This window comes from Chinchilla lanigera, unplaced genomic scaffold (assembly GCF_000276665.1).
Source record: "Chinchilla lanigera isolate Chin_1 unplaced genomic scaffold, ChiLan1.0 scaffold00122, whole genome shotgun sequence".
NCBI classification, from domain to species: Eukaryota; Metazoa; Chordata; class Mammalia; order Rodentia; family Chinchillidae; genus Chinchilla; species Chinchilla lanigera.
The window spans coordinates 444633-472319 of record NW_004955523.1 but is presented as its reverse complement, the minus strand read 5'-3'; the positions used below and the strand labels follow the sequence as shown (position 1 = coordinate 472319).

General features: G+C 41.8%; 1 protein-coding gene across 1 annotated transcript in view; it reads right to left on the bottom strand.

The window, feature by feature from the left end:
• Nek9 (NIMA-related kinase 9) overlaps window positions 1–27687 on the bottom strand; it is a gene marked incomplete in the record, with an annotated part of 39566 nt that overhangs the window by 11078 nt on the left and 801 nt on the right. Inside the window, 15 exon segments of the mRNA XM_013507146.1 lie at window positions 1677–1838; window positions 2358–2466; window positions 4981–5136; window positions 6459–6505; window positions 6681–6881; window positions 7603–7747; window positions 9587–9779; window positions 10167–10217; window positions 15455–15519; window positions 16295–16405; window positions 18433–18564; window positions 20722–20827; window positions 22602–22672; window positions 23471–23526; window positions 25410–25587. Coding sequence (XP_013362600.1) covers window positions 1677–1838; window positions 2358–2466; window positions 4981–5136; window positions 6459–6505; window positions 6681–6881; window positions 7603–7747; window positions 9587–9779; window positions 10167–10217; window positions 15455–15519; window positions 16295–16405; window positions 18433–18564; window positions 20722–20827; window positions 22602–22672; window positions 23471–23526; window positions 25410–25587 — 1783 coding nt within the window.

Below are 27687 nucleotides of genomic sequence, written 5' to 3'. Positions count from 1 at the left end.
GGAAGTGTTTACTTATTTTTTTAGGGAAGCTGTTTATTCCTTCTGATCCCACCTAGGTAAAAATGATCACTGTTCTGATACACAGCCACTCATTCCTTTAATCATTTAATAACTTCTCAGTGGCCATCCATTCAAACATTTATTCATGGTAGTGCACACCTGTAATCCCAGCACTCGGGAGGCTGAGGCGGGAGGATCACTGCGAGTTTCAGGCCAGCCTGGGCTACACAGTGAGCTCAAGGCCAGCCTGAACTGCACAGTGAGAACCTGTCTCAAAAAGAAAAAAGAATTACTTGGTATTTCATCTCAAGCATTGTTCAAGTTGACTGAGCAATGAAGAGAATAAAGTTTTGGCTCCTGTGTAATCATTCTGTAGGACAGACAGTAACACTGCAGGTAGTAATAAATGCTGTGAAGAAGATGAGTGGTGATGAAAAACAAGCAAGATGAATAATAGTAGAATAGAATTTCATTACTTTTGAGAGTGATCAGAAAAGTAGTTTTTGAACTTGAGCAGAGATCTGACAGAAGTGAGGGAAAGGCAGAGGGAACAGCAAGGTCACACAGGTAATGCCAGTAACACAGACAGGGAGCAAGGAGGCCCCAGCAGATGGAGAAAGTAAGGGCTTGGGGGTGGTTATACAAGAGAACGGGAGATGGCGGAGTCTTAGGCATGTGGGGCCACGCAGTCATTGTGATAACTTTGGTTCTTCCTGACTGGTGTAGAAAAACATTACATGTTCTCAGCAAGAGGGGCATAAAAGGATCCCTGAGGTTATGGTGAGCAGAGCCAACTGCATGTGAGAAAGGGTGGAAGCAGGGAGGCCAGCTACGGCAGTGATATGAGCCAGAAGCTGCATATATTCTGGAGAGAATCCACTGCATGTGCTGAATGCAAGGTGTACGATGGACCATTTACTGAGATAGGAAGCGGCAGAGGAACAGGTCTAGGCAGAATATCAGAATATACTAAGTTTGTCCGAGATGATAAATCCAGAATTTTGATTCTTATCCAAAGCAGGTCATTTTTTTTCTAAATGAAAGTGGGGTGCTATTAATGATTATGCTAGGACAACAGATACATGTCAGGACTCACACGGGATAACTAGGCTATATGGCCATTCTACCTTTTTTTTTTGGTGTGGGGAACAGAACTCATGACCTTGCGCTTGCCAGGCAGGCTCTATGCCGCTGAGCTATATCCCCAGCCCCGGCAATTCTATCTTTACACATGAAGGTTGAAGAGCTGTTGAGCAAACATCTGGAGGTTGAGGTGGTGATATAAAGCTGTCAGGGTACAGGAGAGATTTAAGGAAATGAGTCCCCTCACTTTGGACAGGATTGAGCTCTGGGAGAAGGTGGAGGCTTCTATCACAGCACCTGAAAGATCTACCTGTATTGGGCCAGGACTATAGCTCACCAGCACAGTGCCTGTCTGGCAAGGTGCAAGGTCCTGAGTTCGATTTCCAGTACCAAAAAAAAGGACTTGCCTCTATTATCCTCTTTAGCCACATTTACTGAAACCAACATGGTACTGGGCAAGATACCAACAGACTTACTTAATAGTCCAGGAAACATTTTACCAGAAAGCTGAAGTTCAAATTAAAGGAGGAGGAGCTTAGAATATCAACATAGCTATCTGTCTAGAAAGCTTGAACTGACGTGTACAGACTCACCGTCAGTGGCAGCGATTGTGAACTCATCACCGCAGGAGACCCTGATCACTTGCTTCCCGCCGAGGGGTCCTCCCAACAGGTTGATTCCCAGGCGCTTCTTGTAATTCCCAACACCCAGCTGCCCACACTTATTGCAGCCAAACGTCAGCAGACGGCCTCGCTCTGAGAGAGAAGCAAAAATGAAACAAGCAAGCGCAAGTGGGTCATGGAACGGGAAAGGTGCAGCCAATGCAGAACTCCATGCACCAGCTTCTGCTTGCCACAACATGCAAATGTGAAGCTAGCTACATGGTCCTGCACCTTTGCTATCTAGGTACTGTGACCAGGTAGGACCAGTAAGCAACTCAATAGTGTATTTTCTCTCTACTACTGCATTTTTAAAGTGGGAAATGGGTAGTACCTAACTTTGAATACTTATAGCTGGTGCTAACTAGAGACATCAGAAGTCAGGTGGTATAGGCACGGTGTTCTCTTTAAGGAATATATTTATCATGCACTTATACTGATTATCAGCAAAAATCATGCGCTTGAATGCCTAACTCATTAGAGATAATACTGGATATTAGGGGGAGATCAGGAGAATGCATATACTGTTAAGAAAAGTTAATATTTGATGTAATAAAAGAGCCTGAGCTCCTCAGACAGTAATGTGAGCAGTAACACAGTTAGAAATCAACTTACCGTCAATAGCAGCTGTGTGAGTCTTGCCTGGGGCAATGGTAGAGATTTTATAAAAGGACAACTGTTTGGCCAAGGTGAAGGAGGTTGTGTAGGGAACTTCATGGTAAGCCTGAAACAAGTAAAATGCAAAGCAGTCTTATGAAGTAAAAAAACGAAGGGATAATCAGGAAAAGGGTCACGATGCCTTCAAAGAAACGGCGTTATTAATGAGAGGGCTCTGGGCAGTTTTCTACAGAGGCTGCAAGAAGAAAAAGTCATGGAGTTAGAGAATCTGCCACGAGGCAGGGCTTTCTAAACACAAAGTTTACCTGTACGTGGAATGTAGGTAACACATGAAACTCCACTGCAGAAAGTAAAGAATGAAAGCCCTGATGAGTCTCTTCTGCCTACAGAGCGCTTACTTCGGCCTAACCCTCACCGACAGAGTAGGGTTTCCCAACTTTTAAAAGGCCACATTCCATTTGAATTAGTATAAAAAAATCCTCTCTGTAAGTTTAAGATTTCTCAACAAACCCAATGTTTTAAGAAACCACAAAACCAAGCAGTAGTAGTTCTGAACATTCATTTCAAACTACAGAGACACTCTCCAGGCTTCCTCTGAGTTTGTATTCTAAGAATCACTACTTCCCAGACGGATTAAACTTTAACTGTTAGGTGGGCATGGTGGTGCATGCATGTAAGCCCAGCACTCTGGGAGGCTGAGGTAGGGGGACTGTAAAGGTCAAGTCCAACCTGGGCAATTTGGAGACTTAGTGAGACCTTGTCTCAAACTAAAAAATAAAAGACAGCGGAGTATATAGCTCAGTGTGCATGCACTTGGTTTACTCTCCAGGACAAGAAGAAGGAGAAGAAGATAAACAAGAACAAGAACAAGAAGCCGGGCATGGTGGTGCACGCCTATAATCTCAGCACTCAGGAGGCTGAGGCAGGAGGATCACTGCGAGTTTCAGGCCTGTCTGGGCTACAAGTGAGCTCAAGGCCAGCCTGAACTGCATAGCAAGACAAAAAGACAAAAAAAAAAAAAAAAAAAAAGAACAAGAACAACACACCACCACCACCTTACATTTTTATCAGGTTAGGAAATTTCTTTTAACCTGGTTTTTTAGAAATGACAAAACCTCATTATACTAACACAAAGATAAGACTATCAGTGATGAACTTCATGATATTCTTGAAGGGGCAGAAAGTGATAATCACATTTAATATGCCTATAGGGCGTCAATGATTCAGGAACAATAAATCTAAAATCTCCCCAGTGAGGTGATTAATGGAAATGTTTCTTTTTCATGTTAATTTTTCTTCTTTCTCTTTTTTTTTTTTTGTCTTTTTGAGACAGGGTCTTGCTATGCAGTTGGCTGGCCTTGAGCTCACTTTGTAGCCCAGGCTGGCCTTGAACTCGCAACCATCCTCCTGCCTCAGCCTCCCAAGTACTGGGATTACAGGCGTGTACCACCACGCCCAGCTCTTCTTTCTCTTTCAAAAATAAAATAATAATAATAAAAATAAATAAATAAAATAAAACTTGAATTCTAACATTTTATTTTATGTATGTATGTGTGTATGTATTTATTGGTACCAGGAATCAATCACACTTGCCAGACAGGCGCTCTGCTGCTGAGCTATATCCCTGGCCCTGTATGTATGTATGTATGTATGTATGTATGTATGTATTATTTATTTATTTTGGTCTTTTGAGACAGGATTTCACTTTTCAGTTCAGGCTGGCCTTGAACTCACTTTGTAGTCCAGGCTGACCTCAAACTCACTTTGTAGCCCAGGCTGGCCTCGACTCATAACCATCCTCCTGCCTCAGCCTCTCGAGTGCTAGGATTACAGGCGTGTGCCACCATGCCCGGCTGTATGTATTTATTTATGGTGGCATGGGGGATTGAATCCAGGGCCTTTGCACTAAGGTACACTTCCAACGCTTCTCCTATTTTTTTATCTTGAGTCAGGGTTTTAGTTCGTCGTTAAGTTTCCCAGGCTGGGGTTAAACTTACTGTGACCCTTCCTTCTCAGCCCCCAGAGTGCTGGGACTATAGGTGGGTGCCACCACACCCAGCCAACATTTTATGCTTTGTAATCTATTTATTGAGGTACAGCTAACATACTATAAAATATCATATAGTTTGACACATTTTTCTGTACATATACTTGTAAAACTATAACCTGGATCCAGATAAAGACCATTCCCATCACTGGAGGATCCCTCTTACCTTTTCTGCTAATATATGGACCCATGTTCCCGTAATTGACCACTATTTTGACTTCTGCCAACAGAAGTTAATTTTGCCTCTTTTTCTGTTTTTTGAGACAGGGTCTCAATAGGCAGTTCAGGCTGGCCTCAAACTCATGGTGATCCTCCTGCCTCAGCCTCCCGAGTGCTGGGGTTACAGGAATGCACCATCACGCCTGGCTATTTTTTCCTCTTCTTGAACGTCATATAATTGTAATCATATAGTAATATACTCTTTTATGGCTGGCTTCTTTTGCTGAGCACAGTATCTGTGAGACTGTCACTTAGGTCTTAGGTCAGATTCCATGGTCACTAACCAATAATCCCAGAGAAATTCCAAGCTAGAAGAGTTGTGATGGTGTGGTTAGGAAACCATGGGGCACTCACTTCATGGTTGATAATTCCCGACATGCACTGGTTCAGACCTAGTTTGTTGAACTCATTGAGTCCACAGGCCAGCACCTTGCCTGACTGCGTCAGCAGAAAGGTCCCATCAGAGCCACACTGAACTGCAACAATAATCAAAGCCTTGGGGACATCCACCTGTAAGGAAAAAATAAATCAGAAGGACAAACCACAAACACGGAATTCACATGAGGAAAAAACCGAAAGAACCACCTCACACCCTCCCAAAGCGACAGGCTGCGGTGGATGACCGAGGGGAAGCAGGAGCTGCTCTGCTTGCTTCACATCTGCCCCAAAGCTTAGGCGCTCGTTTTGTTTGCTTGTTTGGGTTCTGAGGACTGAACCTAGAGGCCTCTGCACTGGACAGCATCCTCAATCCCTTTTTGAGACCAAGTCTTGCTAAGTCACTAAGTTGCCCAGGCTGGTTTTAAACTTGGGATCCTCTTGCCTCAGCCTCTCAGAGTAGTAACCAGCTCAGTGGGGTCTAGTAACTTCAACCAGGAACTCAAGGTTATAGTAGAAAGGGAGCACAGCAGTTTCAGGTCAACTAAACAGCCCTGTTAGTTTGTTCCAGCAATAGGCTCTACTCCAAAGGAGATTCTGAGGAAGGAGACCACTCAGAACACACTGGCAGAGAAGCTTCAACCTCTCACTGGCTTTGTCCTCTGAGACGAGGGCTCCTTGACGGGAGAAACCAAGGGGTCCAGTCAGGTCACTTCCTAAGACGGTGCTGAGTACTGTGGGAGTAACTAGGACTTCCAGGTGTCCACGTCTTTCTAGAGCTAAGGTGTGGGAACCCGAAACCTTGGGCCTCAGTTCCTTCTACTTTAGAAGAGCAACAGCAGTGACTCCCAGAGGATGGGGCCCATTCTTAAGTTTAAGTAAAAACTGCTAACAGTGGCCAGTATAGTCAACTGCAGCCACCCTGGACCCAGTGGGGAGCCTGAGCCCGGGGGGCACGGAGAGACCAGGTTTCCCTCAGCCGCTTCCACTCCTGTTCCTGCGCGTCCCTCACAGTGCTGGCTCCGGCGGCTCTGAGAGTAACGGACACTGCATTTCGCAGCACAGGTCCCCAAGCAGAAACAGCTGCGGCTGGCGTTCAGCTGTAGAAGCGGGGGGCGGGAAATGGCTGTGTTGGGTCAAGAGACAGCACACCGCCTCCCGACACTTCCTCAAGCTATATGCGACTTCCCCACTAGCTGAGATTTTAGCTCTCATCCCTGGGTAAGATGTGACTCCACAGTGTCCACAGCAGCTGTATGCACTGTCTCACCTTCCCACGATTCAGTCAGATGACAAGACCACAACAACAGTGCTAACACAAGAATCCTGGATTGTCAGTCTCCAAGACAGGAGATATTTCAGAAATAAACACCTTGATAGGAGGATTCAGGGAAAGAGGATATATTTTTGGAGGCTGTGTGACTTAGGCATTAGGAAAAAGCAGCTTTTGATTTTACCCTTTGTGGTACATAGTAATCCTCTTCTGAATCCAAGCCCAGTCGTCCTAAAACACACACAATAAAGAAAGTTATCATGATGATGACCTTTTGCCAAAGAAAGTGCTCTATTAGGTTCTCTTTTACTGCATTAACGCTTCTTGAACAAGGGCTGTGTCATGTGTCTAGGTGCACACAGTGTGTGCACCTGGGAAGAGATGGACAGAGACAAGCTACACGTACCATATTCACCACAGCCCCAAGAATAGACTTCCTTGTTTCGTGTCAGGACCACCACATGATTATCCCCACAGGAGACCTGCTCCACTGGATTGCTGAGGAAGAAGTTCAGTTGCATGGGCTCTAGCACTTCAGGGCCAGCAATCTTATCTACCCCTATGCAACCATAATAATCTGATCCAAAGGCATACAGCTGACCCTCATCTGCAAAAGGAAGAAAAACAACCCCTCAGAGGACTGACTTATTTTGTCTCATCAGAAAGCCAAGCAGGACTAGAATGGGGACTACTTTAGCCAATGATTTTACATGCGATGATGACATCAGAGGGTAGACTGTTAAGTCTATAGCTATTTGTACTCTAAGGGCCTATGTGTAATATTATCGTAATAAGCAGTTTAAAAAGTTATAAGCCAGAAGTGGTAGTGCATGCCTATAATCCCAGCTACTTGGGAGGCTGAGGCTGGAGAATCAGGAGTTTGAGGCCAGCCTGTGCAATACTGTGAGACTCCATCTCATAAATTCAAAAAATTAAAAGTGGTAGTACTATCATGTGAAAGGCTTAAAACAGTATTGCAGCGTTCTCCATTTTATAGATGAAAATGGAAGTACAAGGAATCATAAAGTGAGTAAGAAGGCCAAACCTAAATTTAGCTCTTGATTCTGGGTTTGTGTTATCCACAGCGTGAAGAGGTAGTGAAATTATTTCCTGCTCCTGCACCAGCCCCTCCCTCCAGGGGGTACACACATCTCTCCTAATCCTGACTTGTTATCTACCTGCCTTCTCCTTACTTATCACTCATACCCTCATGCTATAGCAAACTTGGGATGTCGAATGATAACATTACAATCCCAAATAAAACTGTACAGCATTAAGCTTAATACCCCAGGTCAAATGCACTCAAATGCTTCCTGCTAATTGCTCACCTGTTACACAGACTGTGAAATCATCCCCACAGAACACCTGGTGGATAGCTTTGCCTTGCAAATTTTCCATGTTCTTTGGCTGTCGATAGGAAGCCTTGTCTCCATGGCCCAGCTGACCATGGAGCTTAGTGCCCCCTTGCATGTTCTGTGAAATAGAGAAGTCTTTTGGAGCTTCAGCTTTTCATGCTAAAGCTAATCTTTAATGTAAGCTGGTAAGAAAAACAGTAAAAAAAAAAAGCTGGAAATTGAAAGAAAAAAATGAGTAAAGGAATTATGCAATTTCTGTAATGGTAGGTAGCATAAAACCCACGTTGAGATAAAAATTTTAAGGGGGCTGGAGATATAGCTCAGTGGTACAGTGCCTGCCTAGCAAGCACAAGATCCTGAGTTTGATTCCCAGTACCAAAAAAAAAAAAAAAAAAAAAAAAAAAAAATTAAAAAAAAAAAAATTCCAGATTCATGCCCAACAGACCTTAAAAGGATATATTCCCAATTTGTGTTTGTTCTTCAAGTTTAAGGTGAACTATATTTTCAATTACGGAGATGGACTGGTAATGAAGAGATCCACTATACAGTTTAATGTGATTGTTTTTAATGGAGGTAGAAAAGGTTTTATCTTGAAAATCTGGTATCTGTACTAGAAGTCTGATAAATTTTGATCAGTTTCCCTGAAACACAGAACAGTTATAAAGAATCTGGCCACATCAAAGAGGCTACTATACAACTCTGAGAATAGTCCTCACGATTTTTCAAGTTTTACACAGATGGGTAATTCTTTCTGTTTAATGACTCAACTGTAAGTCCTCCTACAAACGGTGTTTAAAGCACTGATATGGAGTACTTCGGGCAATATCACAGTGAGTCATCCTTGTATAACAGAGGCCAAATCATTCTTCTGATAAATCAGTACTTGAGTATCCAATCTCACTTACTGGGGATAACGCAGTGAATAAGACAAATACAATCTTGTCCTCATGGAGAAGACATCTGAAGCCATGAGACAGTAAGCTCCCCTGGGAAGAGGCAGCAAGAGCCCGCGACAAGGTGAGGTGAAGGGAAAGCAGCCTGCCAGGCGCTGGAGAAGGCACAGCCAAAGAAGCACGGGAAAGGTACAAGAATGCACTATCATGGAAGCCAAGTAAAAACAAAATTTCCAGGAGGAAAAGACTAAGTTGGCTAAGGACTAAACATCAGCTGGTTTTTTTTAGCAATTTACAGGTCGTTTCATTAAGACTTGTTTCAGGCAGGTGGCAGAGACGGAAGCTGCAATGCAGGTGAGGAGAGAGTGGGCGATGAGGAAACAGACAACAAACAAAATGGGTTTTAAAAAAGTGAGAGGGCAGAACACAGAGAGCAACGAAGGGAAACGCTGTGCAACCTCTGGCTGGCTATCTTCAGTCACGGGCGAGGGCTCAGAGCGTTCCTCACACCAGGCAGTGCTTCACTTGTTACAAAGCTACTTCAGATACGAGCTGCTCAGAACTTCACAATAATAGCACAGAATAAGTGACTTGTCTGAAATCATCCAGCTGTAAATGGAAAAGCCCTGTCTCTGCTACAGCTCTTTTAATTCTCTCTGCCTCTCTCATTCATTTAGAGCACTTTTACACATGTCCTAGTATGTAGCAGGCACAGGGGGATATGTCACTGACCTAAACAGACAAAATCTCTGCTCTCACAAGAGTCTATGTTCTATGACTCCATGCTGCGGTCATGCAGTATGTGTTCAACTAGCCAAATGCTGGGACACCCTGGGCCAAGTAAGAAATCAGGCTTATGGCACTGTTCCAAAGTCCTTACCTTTCGGCCAGGCATGGTGGTGCACACCTGTAATCCTAGCACTCGGGAGGCTGAGGCAGGAGGATTGTTGTGAGTTTGAGACCAGCCTGGGCTACAAAGTGAGCTCAAGGACAGCCTAAACTACATAGCAAGATCCTCTCTCAAAAAAGATCCCCCCGCAAAAAAGTCCTTAGCTCTCACTTACCACCCAAGTGTATAGTTCCTTCTCCACTGTGACCACAGCGAAGTGGGTATTCCCTGCGCACACCTGCCGAGCACTACAGCCACTCTTGATGACATCCAGTTTCTGGGGGGTGGATTTCCCACCACCCCAAACATAGACTTCACTGGTTCGTGAGGTTACCACAGCAATGGGTGCTTCAGTCACGGTGCTTGACCTGCCAGCAACCCCCAGAACAAAGGCACACTGAACATAAAAATAATATCAAGGAAGACTACTTCCAGTCTGTCCCCTCAGAACTGCCAATTATGGTCTGAGAAAATACGTTCTTTCAAACCTTTCTCATAGCAGGCTTTGCAAAGCCTCAGGGCTTCATCACAGCTCAGCCAGCCCAGATTCCAGTCTGATCCATAACACCTACACTTTTCAACATTCATCATGATAATGATACGCACTTAATATGTGGGGGTGAAATTACAGCGTTCATGTTCTCAGAAATGATTATCTGGCATTTAGGCAGATGTTGGCTATACAGACACAAATAAGAGCTCTTTGGGAACTCAGGACACACAGTACTCGTTTTCAAGAATCTCGTGAGCATTACCTTGGTCTCTTTGTAGGTGCATTAAGCAGAGTGACTTTTTCCTCCATCTCTCTGGCAAAAGAAAAGATACATGAATGAAATCACATGTTCCTATGTCACAACAGTGTCTCTAATAGAAGCTACAGATTTAATTCTCTTACTAACCATATGCATCCTTCAATATGACAATACTTTTAGGAAAGTACTTTGATAACAACTCAAATGGTTATACATGCCTGACATCAGATGACTCATTAAATACTAGAGAGTCAGGAGTTTGAGGTCCTTTGCTTTCTATCTCCGAGAAACAATCTAGGCTGGAACAGAGCTTCCTGAGGACCTCTGATGCACACGATGGGCATCTCCTTCTAGCCTGCCCACTGACTCCCCAAACGCAACATCTCCAAGCCTGGCCTTGTTAGCTTTTCCCCAGATCAGCTTTTCTTTCTGACTCCCCTATTTCTGTAACTGTCAACACACTTCACCCATTCGCCCAGTCAACCTCAGTCATCTCTGACTCTTCTATCTCCCTTCCTGCAATACTCAATTCTAGAGATTCTACCTATACCGCGTCTGTTATACTCAGCGCTTGTGTCCAGTCTCTCCACCTCAGTTCTAGGCAGCTTCATGTCTCATGAGGCTACTCCGGGAGCCTCACCCTCACTTACTATGGTCCTAGCCCGTGTTCATCAGGCCTGTCCTAACATGATCCTAGCACCACTACATGATTCTTCCTTAGGCATGCTTCTCATCACAAGAACTGTCCTCTCTCAAACACCTAATACTTCTGTACTATCTTTTGTATTAAGTTTAACATGCAAGATTCTCTATCATCTTCTCAGCTTTCCTTCCCTTTACGAACACTGCATGTTCTGGCTCAGAGTTTCCATGCTGCCTAAATCGTGCTCGTTTCAGCAGTACATACACCATTCTGCATGAATCTATTATAGAACTACTAGGGTAGTGCTCAGGAATCAGTGATTTTTTTTATTTTGAGAAAGGGTCTCATGTAGGTCAGTCTGGCCTTGAACTAACTCCTCCTGCCTCTACCTCCCAAGTGTGGGATTACAAGACTGTGCCACCACACTCAACTCTGGCATCAGTAATTTTTGAATCCCAAGATTTTGCATTGAGAGCCCCAGGTCTAAAATTACTAATCTAATCAAATAGGATTTTGTGTTTCCTGAATATTTTCCACAAAACCACTTGTATGTGTGCTTTTTTTTTTTTGGAGACAGGTTCTCGCTATGCAGTTCAGACTGGCCTTGAGCTCACTTTATAGCCCAGGCTGGCCTTAAACTCGCAATGATCCTCCTGCCTCAGCCTCCTGAGTGCTGGGATTACAGGCGTGAACCACCATGCCCGGCTGTGTACTTTTGTTTATGCTATTTTCTCTGTTTAAAATTTCTAAAGTATGCTCTTCCATTAAAGTCCAAATTCCAACAAAGTATGGCATATAAATCTATAATTATTTTGGTAAAAAAATAAAAAAATTCAGCCCAAACTACATTGTGAGAGCTTGTCTCAAACAAACAAACAAATAAACAAACGAAGTGAAAGGAGATATAGAGCTCAGCACTCCCTGGATCCAATCTTTAGTATCCTTATGAAACAAAATAAAACCAATCTATTGGAATATTTCAATAAGGGATTAAAACAGTGATTACATTATTTGGAAATAAGCTAGGTAAGAATTTTAAGTATGTTCAACCAGCACCAATGGGAGATATTGCCTTAATAAACACAGAACATAAGTGGAAACTCACAGTGCTCTATCTAGAGTACCACACATAACTGTAGGTATGAAACACTGGCTAGAAACCAAGTGGAAACCACTAAAGTCTTTAACACTGTGTAAGATTCAGAACTACGGAATTATTAGAAGAAACATATAGGGGAAACACTGCAGGACATTGGCCTATGCAAAGATTTTTTGGATATGACTCAAAAAGCAGAAGCAGCAAAAAGCAAATGGCATTATATCATATTAAAAAGCTTCTCCACAGCAAAAGAATCAACAGAGTGAAGAGACAACCTATAGAACAGGAAAAAAGTACTGGCAAACTACTCATCTGATAAGGAAGTGATTTCTACGAAATATAAGCTCAAACAACTCAAGAGTGAGAACCTGATTTTAAAAAATGGGTGAACGATCTGAATGGACAGATCTCTAAAGAGGATATACAAATGGCCAACAAGTTTAAGAAAAAATGTTAACCATGAGGAAATGCAAACCAAAATCACAATGAGGTATCATCTCCCCAAGTTAGAACAGCTGTTATGAAAAACAAGAAGGGCTGGCAGCACAGTGCCTTGCTTGGGAAGGTCCTGAGTTCAATTCCTGGTACCAAAAAGACCCCCCAAAACACCAAAAAAAAAAAAAAAAAAAAAAAAAGATTACACGGGTATAGAAGAATCTCTTTGGCTTCAAAGAGATGAACAAGCTGGGCGTGGTGGTACAAGCTTGTAATCCCAGCACTCGGGAGGCTGAGGCAGGAGGACTGTTGCAAGTTCAAGACCAGCCTGAGCTAAAAAGTGAGCTCAAGGCCAGCCTGAGCTGCATAGTGAGACCCTGTCTCAAAAAGACCAAAAACAAAAGCTGCAAGGATACGGAGGAAAATATCCCCATGTACTTCTAGTAGGAATGTAAATTAATCCAACCATCATGAAAAAGAGTATGGAGCTTTCTCAAAAAACTAAAAGTAGAACTACCATTTGATCTAGCAATATTCTTTTTTTTAAAATTTTTTTTTTGTTTTTTTTCTGGTACCGGGAATCAAACTCACAACCTTGCGTTTGCCAGGCAGGCGCTGTGCCGCTGAGCTAAATCCCCAGCCCCCTCCAGCAATATTCTTCTGTGGGACACATACAAAGGAATCCAATTCAGGATGTCAAACAGATCTGCACTTGAATATTTATTGTAGCTACGGAGAACAGTCAAGGTATAGAATCAATCTAGATGTCCACTGAAGGATGAATGGATTTAAAAAATGCAGAATATAAACACCACAGAATATAATCCAGCCATCAAAAAAAAAAAAAAAAAAAAAAAAAAGGCTGTCATCTGCAGCACTATAAATGGTAATGAAGGACATCACGTTAAGTGAAATTAAGTCAGGAGGCTGAGGCAGGAGGAACACTGTGAGTTTGAGGCCAGCCTGCACCACATAATGAGTTTAAGGCCAGCCTGAACTACCAAGACCTGCCTGGGATGGCAAGACCCTGTCTCAAAAAACCAAAAATGCCCACTGCCTCCAAAACAGTGAAATTAAATCAAATACAGGAAAACAAATATTGCCTGTTCTCCCTTATCTATGAATGCCATAAAGATCTCAAAGAAGTAGAGACCAGAACAGTGATTATCAGAGCCTGGAAAGGCTATGGGAGAAGGAGGGACAGAGAGGAGAGTTAATGGGTACAGGGTGCAGTTGGACAGGAAGAGTAACTTCTAGTGTTCTATAGCACAGTAGGATAACTACGGTTTACACAGAAAATAAACAGAGGAGAGGAATTTAAAAGTTTCCAACACAAAGAGTGATGAAAGTCTGAGGAGACAGATATGCCATTTTCCGATTACCCTGATCTGATCACTACACATTACACACATGAACTGAGCTATCACATAGTATCCCATAAATATGTACATTATTACTCTTATCAAATAAAAATAAAAATATATTCAAAAAAATAATAAAAGGTTAATTAAATGGCACAACAAAATAAAGATATGTTGACGAAAGAGTAAAGATTATAGGATTAATTATGTACGTAATGTATTTAAGGACAAGAACTTCCCAATTACTCAGGAGGCTGAGGCAGCAGGACTGCAAATTCTAGGCCAACCTGGGCAACTTAGCAGAGTTCGTGTTTTTAACTAAAATTTCTAAGGGGTTGGAAATATAGCTCAGAGGTGAACTGCTTGCCTAGCATCAACAAGGAGCTGTGTCCAACCTCCAATAAACACACACAAACACGCTACTACAAGACATGAAAGAGCACAGTAAATGTTTGAACAGTTGAGGGGTGTAAAAGCAAAGGGCTGGGCATGGTGGCGCACACCTGCTATCTCAGTGCTCCAGTGGCTGGGCGGGACCATCACCGTGAGTTCTAGGCCAGCCTGGGTGACACAGTGAGTTCAAGGCTGGCCTGAACTACACAGCAAGACCCTGTCTCAAAAAACACACACAAAAAAAACCCCAAAACAAAACAGAACAAAACAAAAAAGAAGTACTGGTAGAGGAGGAACAAAGATAGTTAGGCAAAAATAATATAACTAGATGAAATACAGACTAGAAAACTTATAGGAAGGTATCTCTCCTTTATTCTCCTCTGGGTTGAGGTGTGAAGCCTTCCACAGGAAGGACAGCCTTCCTGCCTCTACACAGACAGACCTCTGACACACAATAAACCTTAGGAAATAACTTCTCCGGAGTCAATAAAGTTTAATCTCAAGAAATGGGCAAAAGGTATCTGAAGAGGACTTTTCCAACTCCAACCCCCCATCTCAACATACTCAAAGCCCGGTGGGGTGGCGCCTGCCTGTAATTCCAGCACTTGGGAGGCTGAAACAGGAGGATGACCATGAGTTTGAGGCTAGCCTGGGCTACACAGTGAGTTCAAGGTCAGCCTGGAACACACAGTGAGACTCTGTCTCCAAAATGCCACACACACACACACACACACACACACACACACGCACACGCACACGCACAACCCAAACAACAAATAAACCAAACATACTCAGAAGCAAATGCACAGTCTTAATTCATACTACTATCTAGTAATTGGTGGGCACTTTCTGCCAGGACCTGGGCTGAGTACTTTACATGCATTACTTCTTTAATCCTCACTGTATCTTACTTCATAGGGAAGAAAACAAAGAAACAAAGATGCTCAACAACTTGACAAAGAAAACAGAACTTAGATACAAATCTAGGTATCAGTGTTCCACGTCCAGAATAAAAACCCCACAGATCTGGGGATGTGAAGGGATCTTTGGTCTCATCAGTATAAATTTAGTTAAAGAGGTAAAAGATGATAGTTAAGAAGGTGAAAGACCTCCACTGAAGCAATAAATGTGGAGACGCTGGGAGAAAACATCATCCTTTTACAGAGCCTCACTATGTAGTCCACACTGGCCTTGAGCTTGCGAAGATGCCCCTGCCTCAGCCTCCTGAGCGCTGAGATTACAGGTGTGCGCCACAACGCCCGGCCTGTCCTCGGCATACACTACTCTTTCTTGTCATATCCTTAGGCCTCTAACAGTCAACCATCTCTAGAAAGACCATGAAGTGACATCTGTACTTTACCTCCTGCGTTTCCGGAGAAGGGGGCGATCCAAAAGTTCATCTGCAGTGGGTCTCTGCTCAGGATTCTAAAAAGTAAAAATAGGTTAGTTTTCACCTAAAGGAAATGAGCAATACAGGCTCTAATAAAGAATTTTACTTCCTCTTAGAAAGATGTAGTTTAATTGGTCGAAGACCACTGTGTATTATCCTTTTGTTTCAAAAATGTAATTCTGTATGTCCTATTTCCATGTTTAATGCCTACACTCTTTCACTATCTTCAATACTGTACAAGGAGGAGGACAGTCACTCTCACACATCAATGCAGAGAGCACAGAACAATCACCTGGAGTGCTTATTACAAGCAAAGGCTTCTGGGCTATATCCACAGATTCTCTTCTTCTTGGTTACAGCCCAGGAATCTTCTTTTTTCACTTAAGAAACTCCCCTACTCCTTAGTGATTCTGATCCCAGTGGTCCTTGGACCATACTTTGAATAATATTAGAATCTATACACGGTAAGAGAGCTGTCAGATATTAGGACTACATATATTTTGCACTCTAGGAACTTTAACTCTGACTGCAGCTTTATAAAATCAATTTATAGAAATTAATCTTAACCATAAAAAAGAACCCAATTTAGACGGCAAAATCATTTCACAAGTATTTATGAAATGGAATAAAGAATTTGTTTGCTGAAGCACACAACTACCATAAATTGCCAATGCTTATTCTAGATAAAGCCTAAAGAACATTCTACCCCAGGGAAGTAGGTATGATTTTGTGTGGTTTGTATCTATGTCATATCCTAAATGAGGATGAAAGGGAAAAACATGAAACTGAAATCAATACGGCCATACCTACCTGGTCAAGGCACTCGTGGACCATCTGGATCAGTTCCAAAGAGTACTGGCTAGAATCAACTTCCATGGCCCGGATTCCTTGCACGATCTTCACACACAAGTTGAGTGGATTCTACGAGAAAATGGTGACTGCACTGTTTCTGGCTTTATGAAGATGACATTATAACCTACCACGGGAGCTCAGAGATGTCTGACGTTGTTTACTCAAACAGCTAGCAACAGTTCTGCACTGGGTCTGGGTTAGCGTTACTAGTACTAGTACACATCACAAGAATCGCTGGGGAGGCCCTGCCGTTATCGGATGGCATGAGGCCCACTGGCCCGCATGGAGACCATTACCACTGTGTGAGCAATGGCAGCTTGCTCAGAATACGTTATAATCTGATCTTCAAAAGAATCTAAGTAAAAGGAAAGCATGATTAGCTAGGCTTCTTGGCTCCAAGTAACTCCCTTGCTAATTAATTTGCCTCCAACGTATTATCTTAATAAGTGCTAAACAGGCAACGCAGTAAATAATACAACAGACAAGGCCTCTTATAATAATGGAATGATAATATTATAATACTACTACCACAATCACCTTATTAAGAAACCACTATGAACTGAATAGGCATATTATACATATGATCTTTCTCATCAGTATAATACAAAAATGTTATCATTATTACTTTGTACGGAAGAAAATGGGGGCTTGGAGATGTAAAATAACTTGCTCAAAATCGTACATACAGTAACAGTCAAGCCATTATTCCAGCAAAAGTCTATCTGATTCCAACAGTCATTTCTCTTTTTTTTTTTTTCCTGGTACCGGGAATTGAACTCACTACCTTGTGCTTCCCAGGCAGGCGCTGTGCTGCTGAGCTAAATCCCCAGCCCCCTCCAACAGTCATTTTTCATCTGCTAAATTATTTAGGATAATTAGATGATATACCAACCAGAACAAAATTCAGAATAAAAAAAGTAAGTGACCAATGAGTTTGCAATATCTTACATTTCCATTCTTTTGTATACAATATCAGAACATCTCTGTGAGAGGGATACATATTGTTTGGGAGATATAAATTTTTTTGATGTTACAGGTAATGTAATAGAGGATCAATGAAATGATATTCATAAATTCTCACACTCGCCGAGGGAGAGTGGACATGGGTCCCCCGAGCTACTCAAACTGTGGCCCTTGAGGCAGCAGTACCACCATGTCTGGGAGCCTGTTAGAAATGAGATTATTGGCCTGGCACTGCCCTACCCCACCTCTGAAACAATCTACATTTTCACAAGTTGCCTATGCAATTGTGTACAAGCACACACACACAAGTTTGAGAAGCAATGCTTTAAATCAGTGACTTTACATAAATAAACAAGAAAGAGAGAAATAAAGAAAAGAAAGAAAAGGGAGAAAGAGAGAAACTAAAGGGATTTGTTTGTCCATAGAACAGTAACCATCTTTTTTTTTTTTTTAGTCTTTTTGAGACAGGGTCTCACTATGCGGTTCAGGCTGGCCTCGAGTTCACTTTATAGCCCAGGCTGGCCTTGAACTCACAACGATCCTCCTGCCTCAGCCTCCCGAGTGCTGGGATTACAGGCGTACGCCACCACGCCCGGCAATAATCTTTAATAAGACAGCATGACTGATGTTTCCACTTAAAAAAGATCAAAACAATTTAATGGGTATTACATAATCTGCCGCAGCTTAAAAAAGGAAAAAGATGTGGCTGAAGCGTAAGAAATGAAATGGCTGGGCCAGGGATATAGCTCAGTGGTACAACGCCTGCCTGGCAAGTGCAAGGTTGTCAGTTCGATTCCTGGTACCAAAAAAACCCAGAGAGAAATGAAATGCTTTTTCAAAACTACAACATTGCAGTTGACCCTACAGCCAGTTTTGAAATTACAGTCAACAAATTAAAATACAGTGCTCAAATTGCTTAATTATGGTCATTTCAATGGGGAATTCCACTTAGAGATAAATCTGGTCTATAACATTTTAATGATACACTGCTAATTCAGTGCCGAACTATAGGTTATTTCTGACTACAGCTGATTTCTGTTCAAGAAACAAGAAGGTGAGGGATAAATGCAGTTGACTCACTTCACCAGCTCATACCATTTAGAAGACAGTGTGCGGGCAGCACAACAACTTACGGTAGCATCAAATGTTCTCTTTAGCGTAAGCAGTTCAAAAATGACACAGCCTACTGCCCAGATATCGGACTTGAAATTGTATTTTACTCCTTGGCAGAGCTCCGGAGACATGTAATATGGGGTTCCCACAAGCTGAACAACAAAGAAAACAATCAAAGAATAACTTCTCTTCTGAGGTAACTATATCAACATTTCAACAGCTAAGTCAAGTTTCTCAGGAAGTAGAGATAACAATCAGAAAACATTCATCAGCAGATCTCAAAATGGTTTTTGTGAGACAATGCTATTGGAGAGAAATTTTATTCATATCAAGTCTTGTGGGCCAATTGTAAAAGGACAATCTGCAGTAAAGGCATTGTGGCTAGGTTCGAGGCCCAACAGCTCTGTGATTTCTGGTTTACACAGGCTGTGGGCATTCCAGGTCCACTAAAGATTTCATACAAATAGAGACCTACTTAGTAAAAGTTCACCAATGGGAAAGAGCCAAACCCTACTGGAGCAGAGATAGTAACTAAATGAAGGAGTTAAAAGTTCCAACTGAAATGCACAGTAATGAAACTTCAAAGAATGGCCAAACTGGACATTTGTGCACTAACATGGCTACTGAATTTCTTTAGAATTTGAAAATACTTTCTGACTTAAAAATAGGTTTGGAAGCTGGGCATGGTGGTGCATGCCTGTAATTCTAGCACTCAGGAGGCTGAGGCAGGAGGTTGAGGCAGGAGGATCACCAAGAGTTTGAGGCCAGTCTGAGCTACATAGTGAACTCAAGGCCAGCTTGAACTACACAGTGAGAACCTGTCTCAAAAAAATTAAATAAATAAAAGTAAAATAAAATAAAATAAAATAAATTAAAAAATAGATTTAGAAATAAAAATGTTCTATATAGAAGTAATATCACCCCCAAGATTTGAGACAATGGATGCCCCAGGAGTTCCCCTAAGACCTACTAATTAGTCTCTTTAATCAGCAAAACAAAGAAGTTTTCAGATACTCTGTATGGCATTTTTAAGTTTTCATATCATTCCTTCATTGCATTTAATTGGCTAGAAAAAAATCAAGTCTCGATTTTATCAAGATTACCGCCAAGGGGAAAAATCCATGTAAGGAGGTAAGTGCTTCCTTAGCTGTTTAGCCACTGAGTCTTGAAAACGGACTCTTAACACTGATGTCTACATCACTCGCAGGCAGATCTTGACATTATCAAAAAATAACAGGCCACGCCAGGCGTGGTGATGCACACCTCTAATCCCAGCACGCGAGAAGCTGAGGCAGGAAGATCGTTGCAAGTCTGAGACCAGCCTGGGCTACAAAGTGAGCTCAGGGCCAGCCTGAACTGCATAGCAAGACTCTGTCTCAAAAGACAGAAAAGCCAACCAACTAAACAAACAAAAAACCAGGACAAAATCAATTTTGTTAACCTCCATTTCCAAGTTCTTTCAAGGGCACAGCATTATGAAGTAAGAAGAGTAATAACTGAATTTCATAATTCCTAAAATGATAACAATCACTGTCCTAAAGATCAGTTTGTATCTACTTTTTAACCAGTGGCCTTTCTCAAAATCAACTAAGAACAGAGCCTTCTAGTTCAGCCTGTGTATAACATTAAAGAACAGACTTGTTCTCTGGCCTACGCTTAGAATATAGGCCTTCTCTCTGAACCAGAAGCAGCATTTAAATGAAACCCAAATAAGCGGGTGTGGTGGTGCACACCTGTATTTCACGCATTCAGAAGGCTGAGGCAAGAGGTCAGAAGTGAGCTAGAGGCCAACCTGGACTACATAGTGAGTTCAAAGCCAGCCTGAAATACATAGCAAGACCCTGTTTCAAATCAACAAACAACAAATAAAACTAAAGGAAATACAAAAGAAATGCTCAGTACTTTGGGTTCAAACATTAGATGGAATCTTAGATTGGGAAAAACAGGTAAACTATTTTTGCTTTTAGAAAAGTCTGTTTTTGTTGTTTTTGGTTTTTGTTTTTTGTTTTGAGACAGGGTCTCACTATGTAGTTCTCTGCCTCAGCCTTCTGAGTGCTGGGATAACAGGCATGTGCCACTGCGCTTGGCTAGAAAAATCTGAGTCAGTGTTGGACAAGGCTGAGATCAGAGCTGTATCAAAAGAACATCTAATCCTGTAAAAGCCTACAGTAGAACTCAGGAAAAAAGATGATCTACATTATCAGTAAGGGGAACTTGTAAGAATTTTGAGAAAAGCATGCAGAATTTAGGGGGTATAGTTATATTTCACAGTACTGGGAAAGAAAAAATTAAGGGCAACCTATACTCACCGTCTCAGCCATAGAATACTCAGAATTAAGTTTTTTTGCGAGACCATAATCTCCAAGTTTTATCAGGTTTGCCTTGGTCAGAAAAATATTTAATGTCTTTATATCTCTGAAAAAAAGATGTTGCATATTTAGTCCACTTAGCTCATTGGTTTATCTTACCCCCCACCCTAACCAGGATTAGTACAGAATAAAAATGAGTGTATTAGCACTGCTCAGATTCTGTTATGGGGTCCCAAAGGTCACATAGAGTGGTCATCCCTTTTACACACATTTTAACACTGAAGAGGGTACTTAAGGAGTAAAGGCAGAAAGTTAACTCCACGCTCTAGGGCTCCCACAGCGCTGCCACTCCTAGGCAAAGCTAAGAGAGTCTGATGAGAAAAACCATGGGGCAGACAACCCTCTTTCCTATAAAACATACTGCTGTTTCCACTATCACTTCTGCCTTGCATTATGATAACAAGGCAATTTAACACCTGGCTTGTTTTTTGAGAGTCTGTTTACAAATATTCTGTTAAGGCCGGAGAAGTAGTTGCATATCTCGCAACAACAAGGCTGCAGCTGGAGAATGTAGCTCAGTGTAGTGGGGATGTAGAGTGCTTGCCTAGCATGCATAAGGTCCTAAGTTCAATCCCCAGTACAACAAAAAACAAAAAAAAACAACAAAAAATCCTCCAAGGCTATATTACACCATCTAAATAAAGTCACTGGCTATTTTTCTTAAAATGAATTGGAAGCTGAGCATGGTGGTACATGAACTTAATCCCAGCACTCAGGAATCTGAGGCAGGAAGATCATTGTGAGTTCAAGGCCAGATTGGGCTACATAGTGAGACCCTGACCCTGTTTTGGGTTTGTTTTTTTAAGTTTTAAAAAATGATTAATTGACCATTGGTAAAATAAAATAATCTATGCCTGTTTATAATCTTTCTTTTTTGAATGATGGGAATAAACCAGAACAATATACTTTGTTACTTTTAAAAAAGAAAGTAACAACATGCAACAGTAGTTATCCAATAGCTACTAAGAAATAAATGTTAACTGAATGAACCAACAACACAAAAAGAAATTAGTGTATTACAAATAATTGCTGGGAATGATCAATGACTTTTTTTTTTCCAGACAGGTTCTCACTACATAATTCAGGCTGGCCTCAAATTCACAGTGACCCTCCTGTCTCAGCCTTCTGAGTGCTGGGATTATAGACACGTATCACAAAGTGCAGCTTAATGATTATTTTAAGCAGAAGACAATGATGTGGACATGTTCTTATAATGGTTCTCTTGTATAGCTTGAAATGAATGGAAATATCTCCCTCACCATTTTTATCAAACAAAGGTTTGGTAAAATTGTACAATTAACTATACAAAATGCATATGCTTTTATTTAAATTAAAAACAAATTATAGAATTATAATAATTGACAACTATTATTATTGCTCAAAGAAAACATTTACTATGAATCCTAGGCAAACTAGTACTACTTCTCGCAGCACCGTGTGCACTTCACTGATGTGTTAACCAACTATCATCTAAGACACTGCTAAAAGAAACGCCTGGGCTGGGGAAACAGCTCAGCAGCACAGAATGTGCCTGGCAAGCACAAGGTCCTGAGTTCGATTCCTGGTACCAACAAAAGAAAAGAAAAAAGAGAAATGCCTGGTACTTATGTACCAAGAAGATTCTTCGTAGGTCACAAACGTGACTTAACTTCAGATGGTGAATATAACACCCTCTGTCCTCACTCTCTCTCATTCTACTTACATGAACGGAAAACCCTGACTGTTTAGGGAAGAAAATGAAAGTGATGGTGGGAGGCGTACAGAGTAGGGAATGGACTGGGAAGGAGGAATCTGTCCCATAAATTTTATTCCGTCATTACCTATGCAGGATCCCAGCTTTATGGATGCAGCTCACTGCTGAAACAATCTGAAAAAGGTACCACACCACCATCTGCAGAGACAAAATACATTATACTGGGTTGGAAGTAAAAAAAACTCCATTTAAACACACACATGCACACACACATTCTCTTGCACACGCTCTCTCTCTCTCTCTCACACACACACACACAAAGGAGCTGCAACCAGAGGTTATGATTCAACATGAATTGACATCTCTTGCTTGTAGGTTGAGTATGCAAAGAAAAGTGGAAGGGGTAAAAAGAAAAAGGTCACTAAAATACTTCCAGTGTGATTAAAAATACACTATACTGAAGCAGATCTATAGAAAGAAACCCAGGAAGAATGCAAAGGTATAAAAAACTGAGCATACTAGTATGTAGTAACAGAATCAGGAAAGAAAGCCCACAGTAAATCATGATGTGGAAGTAAAATATTTAGGAAGCAGTTACAGACGGCTTCCTTGGTACAGGTGTCCTTTCTCTTTCTCATGAGTATCATTCAGAGCTTGGAAGGAGTCTGAACAAAAGGAAAAGTCAAAAACCAAAAAATCAAAACACTCTTCATAGTTGGAAGAGTAAAGAGTAAAATACAGAACCAGAATGTAAGAATTACAACCTTATGGCGGGTGTGATGGTGCACATCTATAACCCCAGCACTCAGGAGGCTGAGACAGGAGGACTGCTGCTAGAATTTAGGCCAGCTTGGGCTATACAGTGAATTCAAGGCTGGCCTTAACCACATAGCAAGACCCTGTCCCAACAAACAAACAAACAAACAAACAAAATAAACAAATAAAAAGAATTACAGCCCTATAATTCTAGCTTCTTTCCACAGACATATGAATTACCTCTTCCTCAAACAATTTGTCCTTCTGACGAAGGATTTTGTCATACAGGTTCCCTCCTGCAATTAAACAAGAAACAAGTCTGAATTGTTTAACAGAGATCAAAGATTGGCTCTTTGTATCTAACAGGGTGCTAACAGGTGACATGGTGAAATTAAAAGATCCTGCTTTCCAGGAAATGATGTCTTCCTGCGTGGTTTTTCAAATGGGTACGAAAGTCTTCCCATCTCTCAAGGACTGTATCAGAAATATTCCTCAGAAATTCCTCTCCCTAACTGAAGAGGCTTGATACAGACACTGCAAGTATGACATTTTTAGGAAGGTGGGAGTAAAGGCCATTTCTGTAGGGACCCAATTAATGAAACAGTTCCAAAGTGAGATGACTTTCTTCCTGTAATGCTTTTTATAACAGCTCTCCCAGTACAGGGTATAGTTATCAACAACTTTTTCTTATACACTGAAAAGGTTTCTTAAAGCTTAGGGTGCACCCCTACATTATGTCCAGTCATTACTCCTTTTACTAACTTCTTCCTGTGAATTCACTTCTCTCTTTTCTTTATCAAGTAATACACACAGGAAATGACCATGATTCATCTTACTTCCTACCCACAGCTACAATTTACACTTTAGCCCTAAGTTTTTATAACTTCTCTTCCCCTGCAATTTAGTACCTCATAGTTTCAATAAATGTATCATTTGTCTAGCTCCTCCTCACCACAAAGGAAGTTAACTATTGAAGGCTTCTGCTCTTTCAAAAATTTCTAATACAATCTCTTATGTTTAGGATTGATCAGAATTAGAATTATGAAACACAAGAACTTAGGAAAGTAAGTGAAGAATATGTTGGTAATTCTTTAGCATGCAGTTCACAGAAGTGTTTGGAGGGTCTTCTCTACAGTAACAGCTAGTACAGTATGTATCAAACACCTGCTACATACCAAGTCCTATACTATGGGTTTTCAAAATTAATTTCATGCAATCCTACAAGGACTATAATCCACAAACTTTTTTAGGATGAGGAAACCAAGTTACAAAGGACTTAAGTTTCTTGCCCAAGGTGGCAGAGCTGGAAAGTAGCAGAATTTGGAATGGGGGTTCAGTCTATTCTCTTAACAACCAGGCACATCAGATAAATGAGGCCATTCTTGGCTGCGAGTGGCGGCGCAGGCCTCTAACCTCGGCACTTGAGAGGTGGAGGCAGGAGGATCACAAGTTCAAGGCCAGCCTGGTCTACAGAGTGAGTTCAGAGCCAACCTGGAGTACACAATGACACTGTTTCAAAAAAAACCAAAACAATCCAAAATCCCCTGAAAACTAAAAACAAGTAAGGCCAAATTTTGCTATCCTTTTCATCCACTTGGATCTCTGGGCCATTTCCCCATAATATAGCTTTAGCTGATCTCTTTTGTTTGTTTTTTTTTTTTTTGTCTTTTTGAGACAGGGTCTCGCAGTTCAGGCTGGCCTTGAGCTCACTTTGTAGCTGAGGGTGGTCTCGAATTCACAATGATCCTCCTGCCTCAGCCTCCCAGGTGCTGGGATTACAGATGTGCACCACCACGCCTGGCTAGCTGATGTCAATATAAGTATCATCTATAAGATTTCATTAAGTAGCGTATCAAGTGGTGCTAAGCCATACCATATCTCTAATGGATAACCAATGTCATTTCACAAGAAAAAGTGCTGAAAAGTAAATGTAAAATCTAACTGAAAAAACTCTGAAGATCGAACTATAATCATACAGAACAATTTAATATGCTGAGGAAAATTCCTCCCCTTATTTTGGAGAACACATCCAAACTCTCCAAGGCCTGAACTATTTCTCTTAAACTCTAGAAATCCATTTGAAGTTTTTATCACTGAACGTGCCTTTTCTTGTACTTCTTCCCTCAAGAGTGGACATAAGAATGTCTTGTCCGAGGAAGGCGTACTGAGTTCCCCTTACCATTACAGTACTCCAGCTCAATCAGCAGGGTGGTATTGTCCATGAAGTGATTGTAGTAGGCAATAATGTTGTCGTGCTGCAGCAGCGCCAGAATGACAATCTCATTCAAGGCGTCACGACGTTCCTTCTCAGACAGTCTGGTCAAATCCACTTCCTTCCACACAACCAGTGAGTCATCCTACAACACAGGCACAGAGGTATTGTGCTTTCCTCCCACCTAGCAGTGTATGAATCCACACCTGAATCTGTCAGCCTACAGAGAAAACTTCCTAGAGGGCAAAGATCAACTCTTACTATGTCTTCCTTTAAGCAGACTTTAGTTAAGGGTTCTGCATACAACTGAGCACTATATTTTATTGCAGGATTGGGGGAAGCATTAAGATGTTGTTAATTTGTTACAACCTTTAATTTGTTTGATTTTAGAGCCAGGTAAAAAAATGGAATGGGGCAGATCTCAAAGATTCTACTGAAGGACACTACAAGTCTGATTATTGGAGGGACTGCAGGAGGGCTACATACTGGGGAACTAGAGAGCTCGACAGCAGTTAGAGTTGACCACAGCTTCTTGTAAAACGGAATTAGTCAATTTGCTTCTAATTTTATAAGTTTATGGATTTCCCTATTGATTTTCACTCACCCTTTCTGATAAGTTGGTCTCATTCTGCAACTGTACAATGTCCTATCACTTATGTTTCACATTTCCCTCTATTCATGAAAATCTACCTGTAGCTCCTGATGTGTACTCCCTTTTTATCCCTAATTCTTTACAGACAATGCTCCCCAGTCCATGAATACCCCCACCTACATAATTCTCTCCATCCTTCTACATGCCTCTCCCTAGCCTCTAAAATTTCACTGGGGGAAAACTTTGGTGATCATTTTCCTGTACACTTATTTACTGCAATAACTGCTTTAATTTTCAGCACTCATACATTACATATCTCCATTCTTTTTTTTTCGTCTTTTTTGAGACAAGTCTTGCTATGCAGTTCAGGCTGGCCTTGAGCTCACTTTGCAGCCCAGGCTGGCCTTCAACTCGCAAGGATCCTCCTGCCTCAGCCTCTTGAGTGCTGGGATTACAGGCGTGAGCCATCATGTCCAGCTTTTCATTTCTATATGTAAACAACTGAAATACTTAGTAACACAGCTAATGTCTAGTAACAGCTAATTTGTCTTTTCCTTGAGAGACAAGCTTCTAGAGGAAAAGGGCCGCTTTTAAACCTTTGCAAACCACAGATCTAGTAAATAAATGGTGATAAGACAATGCTATACAGTTCTAGGGAAGTGTAATAAAATTTAACTCAGAATTAGTAATCAAGATCAAAAGGATAAGAGAGGGGGGTGGGTAAGGAGAGGTGAAACTCTAGTTGTAGTTCAAAATTTACTTCTAACTTTCAGTGGGCAAGTTACTTAAAGCATACTGCTTTAGTTTCTCTAAAAAACAGGAACGCTAATGCTCACGTTTTTCTTACAGAGTACAAACAAGCTACTCTTAACACTGCGCATCAGCGAGGCCCTAGGAAAAAACAGTTAAAGATATTCTCTTGAAGCCACTTCTCTTTTTCATCTGTCAGCCTTACAGGTATGCCAACTTGGAACAGATACCAGAACTGCAGATGCATCACTGACAGATGAATCACCTTCAGCAACTCCAGCAAGTTCTCACTGAATGTTTATCCTAAAGCTAGAGTTTTAAGACTCTAGTGATTAAATCCAGTTTATGGTTAGCTTTTGGAAGCAGAATTACTGCTGCAGGGCTTCAAAACTGTACACATTCTTAAACTTGGGAGTTAGTGACCCGTGGATCTCTCCAAAGGCTATGCCAATGTGCAAATGTGTGTGGGAGGGATCTCCTGGTTCCCCATGGGGTTCCGAGGGGTCCCCATTCGCAGCAGTTAACACGGCTTAGAGTACGCAAATAAAGTATTTCCTGCGCATAAACGCGGCAGATAGACACTCATGAGGAAACCAGCACACAGGGATCGTCCCACGATCTGCGGAAAAGCCTGCGATGGAGCGGTCACTTCCAACCTGAACGCCAGTGACAAAACTGGCAGAGCGGCCCGGTGCGCGCTGTGCAGCTGCGCCTCTCCCCTCCCCTGCGGCCGAGAGGAGCTGCGCGACACGGCAGGAAGGAAGTTTCGGCAGTACCTCGCTTCTGCGCACCGCTTTCATCTACAGTCCGCAAAACACCTTCGCCTGCGTCTCAAAGTAACCTTAAGAAAAAGATTTCTAAGGGCGGTCACCGCTACGCCCATTTTACGGACGGGCAGGCGCG